The sequence below is a fragment of the Dipodomys merriami genome, unplaced genomic scaffold (assembly GCF_024711535.1).
Source record: "Dipodomys merriami isolate MVZ:Mamm:240054 unplaced genomic scaffold, mDipMer1.0.p SCAF_11, whole genome shotgun sequence".
NCBI classification, from domain to species: Eukaryota; Metazoa; Chordata; class Mammalia; order Rodentia; family Heteromyidae; genus Dipodomys; species Dipodomys merriami.
This window is the reverse complement of record NW_027202382.1, coordinates 42,169,092-42,187,066: the sequence shown is the minus strand read 5'-3', so window position 1 is coordinate 42,187,066 and position 17,975 is coordinate 42,169,092. Positions and strand designations below refer to the sequence as shown.

The window sequence follows — 17,975 nt, the reverse complement described above, 5'->3', positions numbered from 1 at the left end:
TTGTCTTTTCATCTTAAAACAAGGAAACTAAAATAATTTGTCTTTAGCTCTGGCATTCAATGCTCATGACCAGTTTGCATCAATACTTGTTTTGATATTAGACATGAAAGAGAGGGTGGTATGTTCTTGTTTCCTAACGGACTACCCAGGGAGAGAAGGGACTTTGGATGCCATGTGAATGCTCAGATGAGTTATAATCTTGACATGATGCCCCCCTCTCATGGTTACTGAGAATAACTCTTGCCTAAGTGTCTCTGGTTTCTAATCGAGCAACTTCAGCATGTTTCTGAGGTTGAACTAAACTGGTAGATGCAGAATCTAGGAATAAAGCTTGGGTTTACATCTGGACTGCACTCCTGTTAGCTGTCAACTCATGAGAAAATTATTTAACTCCTCTGAGCCTCAACGTTCTCAGCAAAATGGATATAGAGCCATAACCCTCAAGGGTTGTATTGCGGAAACACAAACATAGAATCTAGCATGTAACATCATACATGTGTTGAGGCCAACACGGTTGAGCCTTACTTCGTGCTGTGTGTAGTGTTAGACTTGGGGGAGCAAGTCTAACGATGGCCGTTGATGTTTAGGAACTCAACCTGAGGAGGAACAGATGCATGAAAGCATCTGGAATCCATCTAGTGGCCATTGTCTATTCCCTAAACCTAGCCTACAAATGATTGGCTTGACAAAGGATTTCTCTGGGAGGGAGCATCTGGTGAGGCCAAAATTTCCAGAACCTTCTGAGAATTTATCAGTTCAACAGAACGAAGTACCTAAAGTTAAAAGCACTGCACACAGTGGCTGTGGCAATACCCTAGTGTGCTAAGTGTCCCACAGAGGGACACATGAGGGGCTACAGGACACTAACGTGCCATGACTGTGTCTTCTTAGAGGGAAAGGAAAGGCCAGACACCCTTCTGCATTGTTATCTTAAAGAATTCAGAAGAGTTACCCAGGGGCATCTGGGAGTTGGTGGCCCTGGTAACTCCAAGTGATGGGTAGGTCTCTGACAGAGACGAATCTGTGCAAAGACACAGGAACACGCTGTGCTCTGACTCCCTCTCCCCCAATCCCCTGCCCCCAAGTGATCCCAGTGCTCCACTTCTTTGAGGCTAGTGTGGGCTTCTATATGCAGGCTTCCTCTCTTACTTAAGGAGGTGCATGGCATGGGGAGAACAGTGGGAACTGGCTGTGATTTAATTATGGAGATAACCTGAACACCCTGTTACTGCTCTATTTTTAAGTTTTTTTAAGCAAAGCCTTCTTGTATGATGGCTCTTGATGATGGCTCATCTCACCATTGAGCTCCCATTCAGCTCAGAGTTGGGGAAGGTGGTGCAGAGGGCCCTTCTATTCCTGGGGCTGGACTGAAGTAGAGGAAAAAGAAGATGTTCTCCCTCCACTGAGATTTAGAGCAGCTAATCAGCAGAGGGCTCTTATCAGCTGTCTTCCAGCCCAGGTACGTGCTGGTCCTAGAAAACAAAACCCCTCTGTGTTCTCCCCAACAAAGCCTTTATTCCTCGGACACCACTCAGCCAGAAACACCTTTGCAATGCAACACTTGTGCACCCAGCCCTGGGCAGCTTCTAAATCTTTCATTCAGCAACCTCAGAGCCATCTTTCTTTCCCCATTGTTTTGTCCACCCAGCACACTGCATGCCCCTCCCCAGGGGTCCAAGGTGGCCACAGCCACTTATCTGAGGCTGCACTTATGACTTGTTCTTGGCCATTGCCATGAAAGGCTAATCTTGAGTCAAGGAGGGAGGAATACATAGACGGGTGCTGCTAAGAGCTGGGGTAAAAGGCCCAGGTAGGTCCTGGCTTCATACCTGGGCTTCTGTCCTCTCTCCCCAGGGCTTGCCACGTTTAGGGGCATTTTGGTTCAAAATGATGTTTGAGAAGGCCTAGGCTATATGGTCTGCCCTGAAAGCTCACAGCAGGCAGAGCCCATACATACCAGCCTCCTGTCACAAGGCCCATCCAGACTTGGACTAGGGAAGAATGGTGTTAACCATTAGCTGCCCAGCAGGGCTTATCAGAAAACAAATATTTAAAAACTAGAAGGCGTGGACACTCCATGTTTCCTCTCCGGAGAAAGAGAATAGAACAAGTCTGTTTCTAAAGGGATAAGAAGGGGGCCACAACATAAAATGGCAGAACTATTAGGGACCCTCTAATCTCCTAGCATAGCGTTCTTGTCACAGAGCTTACAAGTCTCTGAATTCATAGCTTCCAGAATATTGAGGTTCACAGCAGTTTAGTAACTTAGCACATGATTACACTAGAGCTAATAAGTAGCTCGGCTGAGACTCAAATTGTCTGTCCCAACCACTTAGCAATATTGCACATTTCTACAGAGAAGCTGGAGGGAACTGGTGTGAAAATTGCTCTATGAATGCTTGACTTGGCCAAAGTTGACAGGGACCTGATCTGTTTCCAGCACTGGGTTCCAAGTAGCCCCTTGAAAAGGCACTTTGAGCTTAGGTGGCAGTGTGTGCTGAGAATGCTCACAGCTCTAACCACATAGACACGCCTGCTACATACCCACCAGGACCAGCTGGCCCTCTTCAGCCTGTAGAGGTGCACGAGCACCCACAGAACCATAGTACACACTGACAGCTCAGAAAGGGTTCCAACAGAGGCCCCAAACTAATGCAACATTCAATTTCTATCTAATCTGAACACATTCCTGAGGTCTTAGCCTGTCAATGCCCCCCTCCTGCCTCCGCCCCACCACCACAACACAGCAAAGCCTGAAATCCTGATTTCTTTAAGTATTTGCTCTCCATGTAAAACCAGAAGCTGATAGTCACATCACACATATGAAAATCACCCCTGTTGTCACAGCTATCTATAGCTTGGGCTCAGATGACTTGAACAAGAGTGTTTACCTTGGTGGATTTTCTCCCTTGATTTTATCTCACTCACCCATGAGGTAGGAACTATAAGTAGGACACTTCATTAAAAGACAACTTCTGTAGAGGACACTGGTGACTTCTACTCTTTGTGGAGGCCAAGTAAGCCAATGCAATAAAAAAAAAAAAAAAAAAAGCTAATCCAGCAGCCTGAGATCCTGTCTGAACACAGAGAGAACTGGGGAAGGTTGAGACACAGTGCTGATGGTTTCTTGAAGTGCTTAGCTTCCCCTGATTCAGATTCATCCTTCAAGACTAGAGAGAGAGGCTTTGGGAAAAAGCATACAGGTCTCTCCCGTCTCTAGTGTATGGTGTACTGTTTTTCTAAAATGTTTTGTTAAACAAAACAAGATCGCTAAATTCATTGCAAACTACGTAATGCAGTGATGTTTCAAAGAGAATTACTTGCTAGTTTCTTCTTAGTAAACAAAAGTCACTGGAGGGGATTACTTGTGGGGGGCATCTTCCTCCTTGCTCTGCTTTCTCTCTCTCCTCCTCTGAGGGTTTGGGGAACTGAACACAAAGAGCTTTTGAATATGATGGAAAGCTATTCCTTTGTGCCTCAGGCTATTTTCCAAGAATGACACTGGGCTAAATAATCTAGGTCTTTGCAGCCCATGAGATAAACTACCAACTTGTTCCTAGGGATCTGACATCTGGGAGCCTGGAAATCCCAACAGTTTGGCACTTGGCAAACTGTAAGTATCTAGAAAATCCTGGAGATTGGGTAGCCTGTGGCTAGCTTCCAAGTCACACACGTGGGTTGTTATAGAAAACTTATATCAACCCCAAGAAGCCTCTAGAGATATTTTCTAAGAAGACATATGCACAAAAAGCAAAATTAAGTTAGCATCACACTACTGAGTGTCTAAAACTTCACCAGCTGGGTTTGTTGAGCTCAATAGTTAGGTCACTGTTGTAAAAGTAATAAAATGGTATACTTGGGGTAGTGTCTACTGCATCAACTAAGGATGCAGGCTGCAGGGACCTTTTTAAGGGATGCTGATGATGGACCCTCCTGGTCCTTCAGATCAGCTCTCCTGGGGTGTCACATAAGCCTGAATCTTCTTTGCCCTGTATCTCAAGTTGAGCCTATGGAGCTATGAGACCTGGAATACTTATGTTATCCTCTCCCTCGCCAAATAAGTGCTTTTTCTTTAATAAATATTTTTGAATATGATCATTTAAAATTAGATGGCTAGAATAGAGTATAAAATTACATTAATTAGAATAGAGTATTAAAAAGTTTATGAACACTTTGTGATCAAGGAAAGCCAACATAGTTCTTTAAGAAGTAGCTAATGAAACTGGCTCCCTTCCTTGGAAAGAGGTAATGGGTTGGACATCCACAGGCCTACTACCAACCATGTGTCTGGTATCCGTGAGTTGCAGTCTTGGGTCCACGATGTGTGCCTGCACTGAGGAGAGCTCTGATCATACTATTTAGTGTCTCAGAGAGCCCTGGGCACTCCTAGGAACTCCCACATCCAGTGACCTCTTCACCTAGGTGGCTGCCATCAGAAACTCCAAGGTTCAACAGTCCTCTGGAACCCCTCAGGTGCTCAACCTCTGTGAACAGAGAGACCTCCACGGCCCCTTCAAGTCTATCCTCCTGTTTTCTGTAAGTTGTCTAACTTACAGAAACTTGTCCTTGTGTCTCCTATCTAAATGCTCTGCTAGAAACCTTGGAAAGCAATACTGCAGTGGCTGTTTATCTTGAAGTCAAATAGGCACAAACAGGGGCCCTTCATGCCCTTCACTGGCCTTAAGAGCTCTTGGGAAGTTCCAGACTTCATCAAAACACAATGAAGTACATCTACCTCAGGCATCTAATATATATTTTTAATGTAACAATTTCAAAAGGATTTCCTTACTTTTGCTTTGAAATTATTTGGCTAAGAGTAACTCAATTAATTTATGGTTGGCTCTGATTTCTCAGCAAACATCAGGCATATTCAAGAATTCTTGGGAAGTGAGAAAAATCTAACCTACAAATTGTTTCCCAAAGTAGTAACAATTTTATGGCGGCATCTGTGAATGCCTCCATAAATGAACTTGACAAGATGTTACACTCAGTAGAAATTTAATTATATTCTAATAAATTTTTCATCATAGTTTAGAGCCAATAAGATTTTTTTAAGTCCTCAAACATGTTCATAAACTCCTGAAAAGTTTGTTGGCCCCAGGCACCGTGCCCCTTGTCTGAGAGTGAAAGTGGTCTACAGAGTGAGCTCATTTAGACCTTTTTTTCTGGAGGGACCAGAATGATATGTATAATGCCAGTTTGGAGGCTGCAGGAGCTAGAGATGCCTTTAGCAATGTAAAACTATTCCTGGATTTAGTATTCTGGTTTACTGAAAAGCAGTAACTGACATAGGATATATGTGGACATAACTAAAGTAATTTTTCACCAAACTCCTGGATAAATGAAACTAGAGCATCAGACATGATTGGTCCTCATGGGCCACACCCAAAATCTGTTCTCCTGACCTCTCAGGATACTCAGGGAGTCCTATCATGGGCCAGGATGGGACTCACACCTAAGAAGTCCATGTGCCCTACTAATCAAGATGGAAAAATTCAGGTAGGAAATTCCAGATCCTATTTTTACAACTAGTCACTTACGTTAGCAAAATGTTTTGGGGGAGTGCTGAAAAGAGTAGTTTTGGAGATAGACCATTAGTGAGTAAAACTACATATAGTTCTCAGACAAAAGCAGGTGATTCCATGTTATCACAGAATCCCCTCCACCAGGGCCTCACTGGTACTAAAATACTCATAGGAACAGCTCTTGGGGGACATTTTCCCGCACCACAAGATCAAGTACACAGCTTATGGTGGTCAAGTCTTGAGATTCAAGGCTGGATTTAGGGAACAAAGAGCCCATCAATTGCTGGCTCACAGCCCTGAAGGTCTTTGTTCTTTTTTCCTGGTTCTCAGGGATAGCCAGGCAGGAGAGGCAGCTCTCCCCTCCACAAATGTCCTGGCTTCAAGGGAAGCTGAAGTGGGCCTGAATAGGACTACTTTGAAGGTAGCTACAGATTGTAAGTCACCTTCAGTTGTAGGGCCTGGATAAGTTGGGCTGAGACTGGTCCATCACAGATCACAGAGAAGGAACAAGAAGAAGTTATACTTGGGCCTGACATGTCTAACCAGTCCAACTTTCCTTTATCAGAAGGCCCTGCCAGGAAGTGGTGAGAACTGAATAGGCTATGAATGGGGGTGATTCCTGATTTCCTGGAAGGCCTTGGGGCTTGTATGGGATTATCCATTAAGAACCCAGAGAAGAGAGAGGAAGCAGGGGTAGGGCCCGGGTATGATCACCTCCAATACTTACCAGGCTGAACCTGGGGTCTGAAGGCCAGAGACCTGCATACCTCATATTCTATGTACCAATGTCCCTCTCCCCTCCTCCCAGCCCCATGTCCTGTGTGCTTCCTGTACCCTGCCTGACTCTCTGAGGAACCACAAAGTCTCAGCTTGCCATGGCGGCTGCAATGCTCTTCATGTGGAACATTCTGGCTATAGTGTAAATGTGGTCTTTATGGAGGCAAGGTTGGGCACTCATACTGTGCAGAATATAGGTGCTGCTGAGTTAGTGTTGGCCTGGTGCTCCGGGCAGAGCAGCCTTTCAGAAGAGGAGCCAAGATAAATAGCGGCCGCCGGGGCACTCGCACTGCTCCAGGGCAGTGCTTCGCCCACTACACATCAAAAATTCAGCCTTGTTGACAAAAATTATTTCCATTCTTTATTTCAGGACAGCTTTGTGGTCTTCTGTGACTTAAAATATACCTTGTAGAAAACGCCTATTGATAGACATTATAACACGTACATATATACTTACAATGTTAGATTTAGTTTTGGAAACTCAAAAGCAAGCAGTAACATGCACATGGTAGGGGAGAAGGGTGAACAACTTACAACATGTCAAGTTTTCGTCTATCATACAGCCTGATAGCCTCAGATGACTAGTGTTCACTCCCCATTTTACAGAAAACAAACTGAGGCTTGGTGAGAAACTTACCCAAAGTCACCCAGTGGTCAGGTGAAGATACCAAGATTTGAGCTTGCTCCAAACTGGAAGTCCTTCTCTTAGCCCCACATGTCCTGTGCAATGGATTCTTTAACCAAAGTTGGATGCCTCACAAGGATGGCATGATTTGTGTGTAACCATGGCAAGCTTGGCACCACGTTACTTATAGGTTTCAGTAAGGATTTCTGATCACATTATTTGCATATAACAGATTTGCCAGTGTATCATTCCTTTATTGGAGGTAGGTTTCTCTCATCAAAGCAGAAGGTTTTGGCACGCCATTTTAATTGGGCCACAACAACATTATACTGCTGCTGATTTTTGAATACAACTATTTTTCGGACTCATTTTCACCCCTCATTTGCCACTAGTACCTTCAGTGTAAGAAGAGAAAATGTGTGTGAATGTGGGTGATTTGGAAGAGGTCTGCAAAGGGCTTCTAAAGGAAACTGAAGGACATGGCTCTTGATAGAAGCTGATGGGCCCGCATATCATCTGAAGGGCAGGCTGCAGGGACATGTAGAAAGTCTTTCTTGAAAGTGGAAAATGCTAACTAAACACATCTCCACTCTTATACCTAATCCCACTATTCTATGAGGCTTTAAAGAATTGCCAGGTTTTACTATTTAAAAACAAACAAACAAACAAAACAAGCAAACACATAGACCGACCGACAGACAGACAGACAGACAGACACACACACACACGCACACACGCACGCGCGCACACACACACACACACACACACGCACGCATGCACACACACAGGAGTTGAAAGCTGGGCAAAAAACACAAAGATGTATACTGGGCGTCAGTGGCTCACGCCTGTAATCCTAGCTACTCATGAGGCTGTGATCTGAGAATCACAGTTCAAAGCCAACATGAGTAGGAAAGTCTGTGAGACTCTTAACCACCAGAAAACCAGAAGCAGCGCTGTGGCTCAAGTGGTAGAGAGCTTGAACTGAAGAGCTCAGGGATAGTACCCAGGCCCAGAGTTCAAGCCCCACAACTGAACAACAACAACAAAAAAATCCCCACCAAGATGTAAATGCAAGAGGGGAAAAAAAAACCAACCAACAACAACTCAAATTATCAATAAAGCTAAATTAAAAAGGGTTAACACCTTGATAAAGATAGCCCTTTCACAGAGGTCAGAGCCTGGGCCCTGACTCTGAATTCATTCTGATCAGGGAAAAGAAGAGTGCAAGAAGAGTGCATTCAAGTAAGGCTCTGGCCTACCCAGTCCAGCTGGGGCTGGGGTGGGGAGTGGAGAGGGGGTGGGGGCAGAGACCCACCCTGCCCCTTACTGGCCATGTGACCTTCACATGTGTGTCCCATAATGTTCCTTGGCTCTAGTGTTTTCATCTGTAAAATGGAGAGACTATCTTCACTTCATAAGGGTGTGAGGAGGATTAGGATGGAAATACTTGAGCAGGGCTTCCAACAAGAAATGCTCAGTAGCATTGGCTATTGTTATCTTACTGTTATTAGCTAGTTCAGAGAGGACTTTTTAGAGCTAGATACTAATAACCTGAGGCTTAGAGGTCCATTACCTCCTAATACTATAATAAAATTGCATGAACCTATATTTTCTTTCCACAAATTCTTTTTGGTTTTTTTTTTTTTGGTCCGCCGTGGGGCTTGAACTCTGGGCCTGGGCTCTGTCCTTCAGCTCTTCAGCTCAAGGCGAGCGCTCTACCACTTGAGCTACAGCGCCACTTCCGGTTTTCTGGTGGTTTATTGGAGATAGGAGTCTCACGGTCGTCTCTCCTGCCCGGGCTGGCTTTGAACCGCGATCCTCAGATCTCAGCCTCCTGAGTAGCTAGGATTACAGGCTTACAGGCGTGAGCCACCAGCGCCCGGCTCTCCACAAATTCTTAAAGGGACCGGAGATCCCAGTATATTCGAAACCACTTGTCTCTTCAAAAAAGACTGGGAGGGACCCACAAGGCTGACTGCCTGAAAAGCTTCCCTATGGGTGCCCTTGGAGGACAGTCTCTCCATCTGACCATCCTACAGGGCCCAGTGGCTCTGCAGGAAGTGGCTGGCTTGCTTTCAGTGGGCGTTATTTTGCAGGTTCTGCCGGATCTTCTGTCCCCAGTATGCTCATCAACACTCCCCCCACACACACACTGCTGACCTGATGCAGAGCCCGAGAGTTCCCCACACCCACCAGTGCTCTGCTCCAGCTGTTTAGGACAGACTCCCATTCTCTGTCTCTGTCCCCGGGGCTTGGGCCAAACACAACCAACACCTTTTTCTTCTTCCTGAATGTTCTTCCTGAAGTCGGGCCTCCCCTTCCTTGGGATGGATACTGAGGGCAAGAAGAAGGGAGGGAGAGGGAAGAGGAGGAAGGAAGAAAAATTGGAAGGGAAGGAAGGAGGACTAGAGGGAGGAAGGGAGGAAGGAGAAGCTTGTGCCCCACCTGCTTCTTGGGGTGGGGTGCTAGGAGTCCTGCTAGGCGAGAGCTGAGGGGAAGGTAAATGGTGAAAAGCCCCGCTTCCCCAGTGAATGAAGGGAGCCCACAGTCCAGTGTCAGTACCCACACTGACCTGGGCCTGGGTGCAGTGTTCATATGTCACTGCAAGGGCTCCGCAGAGGCCTATTGAGATGTCTAACAAGGACCTTGCCTGACTGGCTGTGGGGCATGTGGACTAGTTGAGTCCAACTGCCAGACAGGAAGGAAGCTACCAAGCTGGAGCTAGTCAGCAAAAGCGGAGCATACTCCCACTGACAAGCACCCATTTACACACTTAGAGGGAGAAAGGCAGGGTCACCAGGAAGTGGAGCTGAATGAGGGCTTTGGGGCCTGCTCTCCTCTTCTGACTGTCCTCGTGCAGTTCCTGCAGGAACTAGGACTCAATGAATAGTTGTTGAAGGAATGTGAAAATTAATAGAGCAAGATGGATTTTTGTTTTAAGCACTTTTGATCTTAACCATTCTCAGGCTGGGGAACATGTAAAGAGATGAAATGAAATTTTATTTACTTATTTTTTTGTAGTACTTGGATTTGAACTCAGAGTGTCACATTTGCTAGGCAAGTGCCCTACTGCTTGAACCCTGCCTCCATCCCATTTTGCTTTGTGTGTGTGGGGGGGAGGAGGGGCGCTGGTCTTGGAGCTTGAACTCAGAGCCTGGCTGGGTACTGTCCCTGAGCTTTTTTGCTCAAAGCCATTTCTCTACCACTTGAGCCACATGTCTACTTTGAGCCTTTTGGTGGCTAATTGGAGATAAGAGTTTCATGGACTTACCTGTGTGGGTTGGCTTTGGCCTGTGATCCTCAGATCTCAGCCGCTTGAGTAGCTAGGAAGACAGGTGTGAGCCACCAGCACCCAGCTGCTTTTAGTTGTTTTTCGGAAAAGGTCTTTTCATTTTATTGCCTGGCTGGCCTCATATCCCAATCTTCCTACCTCTGCTTCCCTCATGGCTGGAATTATAGGCATGAGCCACCACATATAGCACAAAGTACATATTTTATTTATTTGCTTGTTTATTTATTTATTTATTTGTCTTGGGGCTTGAAAAAAGTATATATTTTAATCTGTATAGTTAACTGGCCTCTGGAAATTCCCTCAGACTAATAAGGAAGACCCTGACATGTCACTTATTGATGTGTTCAGAGACTACTGTAGGGTTCTCAGAAACACCATGAGGTCTCAGGCTACCTGGCCAAATTCTGGGCCTGCAAAAGGTCACTTATTAGAAAATATAGTGAAATCAGAAAACTGGAAAGCATATGTGAAGTCAGGCTGAGGTGTGTCTGGTGTACAGGAAAGGAAAGACCGGATACAGGCTAGCCTTGCTGGCAGAGCACAGCTACGTCTTTGCAGTACTGGTGAACATGGTCACACTCGATAGGCTCAAATCTCTTTCTACCAGCGGAATTAAGTTTTTTAAAAATCACCAGGAATTGCCACAGAAAGGATCTCTCTACCCTAAGAGCCCTAGATGAGGAAAATAAGTCCTTTAACTATAAACAAGAGAAACTAAGAATGGAGAGAAGCGAGAAAGCTGACCAAGATCATACTTTAAGAGGATGAGAGCAGAAACCAAGCTTGGAGATCACACATCTGGAACCCTGGCTCTGAGCTCTTGTTTTTATATCATATTACAACAGGCCTGTGGCTCCCTGCCAGAGCCCTAGCATAGGTTGTGCTACTTGGGATATGGTTAGATGGCTAGGAATATGGTGTAGTGACAGGCATTTGTGACATGTGCACATCTGTGTCTGCAGGGCCCTGGAGAGACTGTCTGCAGGCCCTGGAAGATGGCCATGATACCAGCTCCATCTACCTGGTAAAGCCTGAGAACACTAACCGCCTCATGCAGGTGTGGTGTGACCAGAGACATGACCCTGGGGGCTGGACTGTCATCCAGAGGCGCCTGGATGGTTCCGTCAACTTCTTTAGGAACTGGGAGACATACAAGGTGAGCCTCCAAGGCCTGTGTGCGCTGCCCTGACTGGCCCCACAGGGTAAAGATGGGGACGGGGCCATTTTCAACCCACCAGGGTGGCGAGGATAGGTTCATTCCCTAGCACCTGCTGCAAAGTGCCACTAGCACCTGCTGCAAGACAACAGCTTACAGTTGGAACCATCAAAGCCCCACAGACTAGACAAGCAGAAGGGGGGAGGCCCCCACCCCAGCTGGCTTATGAGTAGCACCTTATTCCCAGCTGCTTACTGCTATCTTCCCATGGAAGCCCTGTTCTCAAAGCCCAGACGGAAGTCCTGAAGCTCATGGGCCCGCTGTAGGAAAGGCTGCAAGGGCTCAGCTGCACCCAATCTGAGCAGAGTGTGAGAAAAATAGTGTAAGTGGCTCAGTTCACTGGGCACCTGCCATGCCTTGGCACCATTCAGTGATCCCTTATGACATTTAATCTCACAGTGACCCCTGAGAAGGATACCACTATCACCCTGACTAACAGGACAGAGGAGACACACCTTGCTCACAGCTGCACTGCTGTCATATGGCAAAGCAATGATTGCAGCTCAGCCTTCAATGTCTACCTCCTCGTAGCCTCCACATGTGGGCTTTGCTGTGCCTGCTTCTCAGGTCTCCTTCCATCCTGCTGCTCCCTGCCCACCTCCTGACCAGCCTATGTTCCCAGAGACTCCTCTACACCCTCTTTGTAGAGATGGTACAGCACAGTGCCCAAGATCACAGTCTCTAGCACATCCTGGCTCACCCATCCTAGGGAGGCTCATGATAGCTCCTCGCTTTGAGAGTTCATAAAATAACTTACAGGAAGTGTACATTATAAGCAAGAGGTCTCACTAAGCACTAGCAATGGTCACTAATGAATCTATACACTTACAAGACTTTGCTGGCTATCACTGTGTATATAACCCCACTCCACCCTCACCACTACATGTCAAAAACATTCATAGCAAAACCACTGGGTTCTAGAACTGGAAGGAAGGTAGAGGTCACACATGTGTCACAGCTCATGCCTGTCTGTTATGCTAGGGCTTACACATGCTCCTCACACACAGCTCATCCTCAGAGAAGGAAACTGAGGCTTGGGGGAGGTGAGGACCCTGTCCTTGGAATGGACACATGCCTTCTATGTGGCAGGTTATCTGATGGCCACACCACACATTCCCGTAGCAGCCATGAGAGAAAAGTGCCTGTGAGGTTCACTGGGGTTCACAGGCTGCCTGTCCAAAGGAGCCACCCTCTCCATCTGTGTGAATGATGTGCAGCTGAGGCTCAGGAATGTGAAGTGACTCTTCAAGTTACAGAGCTGTGACATGGGGGAACAGAAATTTGAGCCCAGACTTGGCTTTGTGCTGCATGCAATTCTCGGGCCACTCTCAGGCCAGAGCTGAGTGTCCAGTGCCGGTGAGTGCCCAGCATAGTCTCCACTCATGCTTTCCTGTGTCTTCCTCAGCAAGGGTTTGGGAACATTGATGGCGAGTACTGGCTGGGCCTGGAGAACATCTACTGGCTGACAAACCAAGGCAACTACAAACTGCTTGTGACCATGGAGGACTGGTCTGGACGCAAGGTCTTTGCAGAATATGCCAGCTTCCGCGTGGAGCCTGAGAGCGAATATTATAAGCTACGTCTAGGGCGATACCATGGCAATGCAGGTGACTCCTTCACTTGGCACAATGGCAAGCAGTTCACCACTCTGGACAGAGACCATGATGTTTACACAGGTAGGAAAAGTGGAGTCTGACTCAGGTGCTGGGTTGGGAAAAGAGGTTACCCAAAGCCATCTCTCCTGACTCCAGGTCCTGGGAGCAGGATGGTCCCTGGGGGATGATGGATATGCCAAGCCACCTGTCCCTGCCCCAATGTTTGATGATCCCCTCCTTTGGCCATTGCCCTCAAATCCCCTCTGAGAAGCTTGGTCACTGTGGCACTTACGAAAAGGGAAAGGCAAAAGTATGTGGATCACATGGATAAGGGCAGACACTCATGCCCAAGTCTGTGCCCTCCTCACTTCTCTGTCTTAGGCACTCATGTCTGTGGGCTCTTGACCACACACCCTGGGTTCTAATACCATCCCTTCTTCTTCAATCACACGTCCTCCCTGGACTATACCATCTTCCTGGGCCTTCCTACATCTGGAAGTAAGGTCAACACCCACCTTACAGGGCAGGGAGAAGGTTCAAGAGAATGCACCTCAAGAGCTTTGTCTACGACTTAGCTCAATACCATGGACTTTCTTGATAGCATGATAACATGGTAGCATGTTCTGTTAATGCAACACTGTAATGAGGCTATTAAGAGGAAACGGGATAGAGTAGATTAAGTGATTTGTCCAAGATCATATACTTGGAACACGTACTTTGGAGGACTTTGAGTCCTTCCTAAGAAGTCTTAATTAACTTAAAAACAAGGGAAAACAGAGAATTACAAGGTTCACAGACAATCTGCCCTAAACACAGTACAAGACAACCCCACAGTTCATACCTCCAAAGTCCACACTCATTTCCTTCAGACGAGAGCCAGAGACCCTGGAGGCTGGTGGGTTACCAAAGCCCAGGTCGCCCTAAGGATGGCACTACCTCCAAGCTGAGGCCTAGTCTGCTTTCCCAGATAAGCCTGATCCCTCCTGCCCCGCCTCCTACTTATCTTGCAAGTTCCCTTTCTTGAATGTGTGAGCCCCAGGGATTACTTTAGGAATGGTTTGAAGTGAGCTTTATGTTGGCACTGCTTTCCACACCTTGTTCAGAGTATAGTATGTAGTTCTCCCTACATCAAGGGGAAAGTAGGACATGACCTGCCTCTCCTCACACCACCCAGACACCCCTGTGCCCTCTCTGTCCCTGAATGGGCTCTACTGGAAGGGCAGGGAGAAAGAGCAGTCCCTGTCTAAAGTGGTAGCTTTTCTAAGCCAGAGCTACTGAAGAGCAGTCTAGGAGATGCCCCTTGTCTTGGGGGCATGGGGCTGAGACAGACACTTCCTGAGATCCCTCAGAGGGGACAAGGGGAAGAGTCTTCTATGACCCACACTGTCAGATGGTTTCTGTCCCTGGGGCATTCAGGGTGAAGTGCCTGGTGGGGGCCTCCTCTGGCAAATGGGAAACAAACTGGTGTGCCAAGCACTCTCCCTGCCCAGCACTGTTTCTTGGTCCTTGTGACCTTGAGTCATGGCCCAGAATAAATCCCAGAAAAACTGGGAACCCTGGGGTGCTTGAGGCAAAGGCTTTCCTCCAGCTTTCTGCCTCAGTCTATCTGTTACCTCCTCATCCCTCCACAACCTTGGCTGGAGCAGAGCTGTCCTCTCCCTGAACAAGGGGTCACCTCCTTGCTGCCCCCTCACTCCACTAAGCAGCCCAGATGATGGCGGCTGCTCTCACTCCTCCTGCTGTGGGGTGCAATGCCCCTGCATGCTTGCGTGCACCTTGCCCACACTTATTATTGTTCTGAACGGCTTGTCCTTGGCAGCAAAATGCAGTGTGATGTGACAATGCCAGGAGTTTCATGGAAATAACCTTCTTTTATGAAATAATATGAAAAGTTACTTGGGTAGAATTCGGGCTGGGAAGAAAAAGACGGATATTCCATCACTTCCCTTGATATTCTATAAAGACTCTGATCTACCCCTTTCAACTCCTAAAAGGAAGATTCTTTCTCCCTCTCCCCAGCTGCCCCAGGCCAGAGCCTGCAGTGGGCAGTGCTGTCCGTGCCACCTCTGCAGGGAGCCTGGACTGTGCTATACATGGCCTCACTTAATCCTCAGTCATCCTATGCAGTGGGTGTTATTTTATCCTCCTTTTTACAGATAAGAATACAGTAGTTGGGAGAGGGGAAGCTATTTGCCTGCCATCTCACAGGTCTGAGGGAGTCTACACCCCAGCCTTCCATCTGGAATGGACAGAGTCCACCTCTCAAGCATTCTTGCTTTGAAGATTTTCCCAGACATGGTCCTGTGGATGGGGCGGAATCAACTCCTCCTGGATACTTCCTCACTCCTTTCTCTCCACAGGAAACTGCGCCCACTATCAGAAGGGAGGCTGGTGGTATAATGCCTGTGCCCACTCCAACCTCAATGGGGTCTGGTACCGTGGGGGTCACTACCGGAGCCGTTACCAGGATGGGGTCTACTGGGCTGAGTTCCGAGGAGGCTCCTACTCCCTCAAGAAAGTGGTGATGATGATCCGGCCCAACCCCAACACCTTCCACTAAGCCTGCTCGCCCCTGACTCCGTGGCCATCATCAGGAACCACCCTGACTGTGTAGCCCCAGCACAACGCCTCACCAGTTCATCTCAGCTGGGAGGATGGGACGCAGGATTCTGCTTTCCAAAGTTACTGTGCCACATATGGAACTGGACTGCTACAGTGTTCTCTGTCCCCCTTCTTTCCTTCATACCCAACAACCCCTCATGTTATCAGGATAGGATGGGAATGCACACAACTCTTCCTTTAAAAACCCAACTGTACACTTTTGTGACATGCATGTACATGAGCCTCTCTGTGCAGACTGTATGTACATGCGCTTAGATACAGGTCACATGTGATACGTATGGACACTACGTATTCTACTTTCAATTCTCAGATGCTGAAGCTATCACCAACAGCTTTGCTCTTCAGAGGAAAGCATTTTCCTTAATGCTGTGTAACTTGAGTCTAAGGGTAGAACACAGGCTGTGTTGCCTTAGTTCAAAATGAATCCTTGGCAATGGTGCCTGGATTCTTCCAGAAATGTCTGTAAAGGCTCATCTCTCACATAGGGGCTCCATACCTCCCCTCTGAAGAACCCCTGTGAGAACCTTATCAGACTTCATGCTCTCCCTCCCTGTCCTTCCTTACACCACTCCCCCTTCTCAGGACTTCTTACCAACCTCCACCCAGATACCCCCCTCATCTAGTGCCTTCTGAGCCTCAGTCTCTAGCTGCTCACTGGGGTTCAAGGCACCGCTTTTCCTTCCTTCCCTGGCCACTCTTCTCTGCCACACAGGCCTTTCTATCCAGGCAAGATCCCTCAGCCTCTGAGAAGGAACAGTTTTGGCTCGGTAAAGAAAGGCCAGGTCAAGTGACACCAGCACCGTAATGTATTCACAGTTTTGTATTTTCCGTTCATACTGTAGCCTCCACATCATTGTAACTTTCACACAAATAGTAGCCTGGCTTGCCAGAGATCCTCAGCTGAAGAGAAGTCACTATCAATACGTTGGGGGCCCTAGATGGCAACAAACCTGAGGTTCCATGCTCAGTGGACCAGAGTCTGTACCTTGACCCCAAGTCCACTTCCCTGAAAGATGGGGCCACATGGGGAAGGAGTGGCTACTTCCTATAAGTTGCTGAACTGTCAGTGGCCACAGGCCCCATGGCTGGTGTACTGGGACATGGTGGCTTCTGAGTCCTGATGGGCTCAGTGCTACCAGAATGAATGCAGAGGCTGAAGAGATGAGTCTAGAAGGGGAAATCCTCCCAGTGGGCATGTGGGCCAGGCATGTGAGGTGTGGGGCATTTGGTACTGTCCACATCTGAGTGGGTGTCTATTACCTCAGCATTTCTCACAGTGTACCATGTAGCATGTTCTGTGTATATAAAAGGGAGGGTTTTTTTAATATATATATATTCCCAGATTATCCTTGTAATGACACAAATCTGCAATAAAAGCCATCAGTGCTACATGGATGTATCTGTACCCTTTGTTACTATTTTAGAAATGTCTCCTAGGATCACCTAGACTGGGGCCTCTGTAAGAGTCAGCACCAGGACGCATTCCCAACCACAGAGATCACATTTTGCCTCCCAGAAAGTCTTGTACTAGAAATTATGGCAAGTACCACTTTCTGGAGTCAACCTCCTTCATCCAAGTGTGTCCAGACTTTTCCACTGATGCACTAGAACACCTCCCAGGCAAGACAGTTAACACAAGACACTTCTCCAGGCCGGCCATGTACTAACCGTGTAGGTCAAAACTAAGGTCTTCTCCTCCCTCCCATCGCTAAGGCTGCTCCAGCCTCCACACAGCCCTTTCAGGGTCAGTGCAGGCCTCAGCGCTTCTCCTTTCCCTGCTACATCAGGCTCTTGACCAGGAGCTTGAGCTCCCTCATTCTAACCCAAGTCCCACACTTGCTGCCAGAGCTGTCTCCTTGCAAAACAGATCTGGGATTTAGGGAAGCCATTTTAGGCACAATTGAAAGCCCAAACCAAAAAGGATAAGACTGAAAGATATGACTGAAAAATACCAATATTTCTGCCTTCCAAAAAACAAAACATGACCAAGACTGAAAGGCAAAGATCCACCAAGAGAAACATGTTTACTATGTTGATATTTTTATTTGTCAAATACAGGATTAATATTCATACCATGCCAGAACCTCTTTCAAATTCATACAAACACTGTAATAGAAAATTTGGGCTGAGTGCCAGTGGCTCATGCCTGTAATCCTAGCTACTCAGGAAGCTGATATCTGAGAATCACAGTTCGAAACCAGCTCAGGCAGGAAAGTCTGTGAGACTCTCATCTCCAATTAACCACCAGAAAACTGGAAGTGGTGCTGTGGCTCAAGGGGTAGAGTGTTTGCCTTGAGCTGAATCGCTCAGGGACAGCACCTAG

General features: G+C 47.2%; 2 protein-coding genes across 8 annotated transcripts in view; one reads left to right on the top strand and one right to left on the bottom strand.

Moving 5' to 3' along the window:
- The window catches only part of Angptl2 (angiopoietin like 2), a 31,909-nt gene extending 14,868 nt beyond the window's left edge, over positions 1-17,041 (top strand). Inside the window, exons 3-5 of the mRNA XM_070013832.1 lie at positions 11,182-11,375; positions 12,841-13,111; positions 15,391-17,041. Of these exons, the coding sequence (XP_069869933.1) occupies positions 11,182-11,375; positions 12,841-13,111; positions 15,391-15,590 (665 nt within the window). The 3' untranslated portion in view covers positions 15,591-17,041. The remainder of the gene's footprint in view (positions 1-11,181; positions 11,376-12,840; positions 13,112-15,390) is intronic.
- Positions 1-17,975, bottom strand: part of Ralgps1 (Ral GEF with PH domain and SH3 binding motif 1) — a 247,886-nt gene that overhangs the window by 107,216 nt on the left and 122,695 nt on the right. The gene's annotated exons all lie outside the window — the stretch shown is intronic.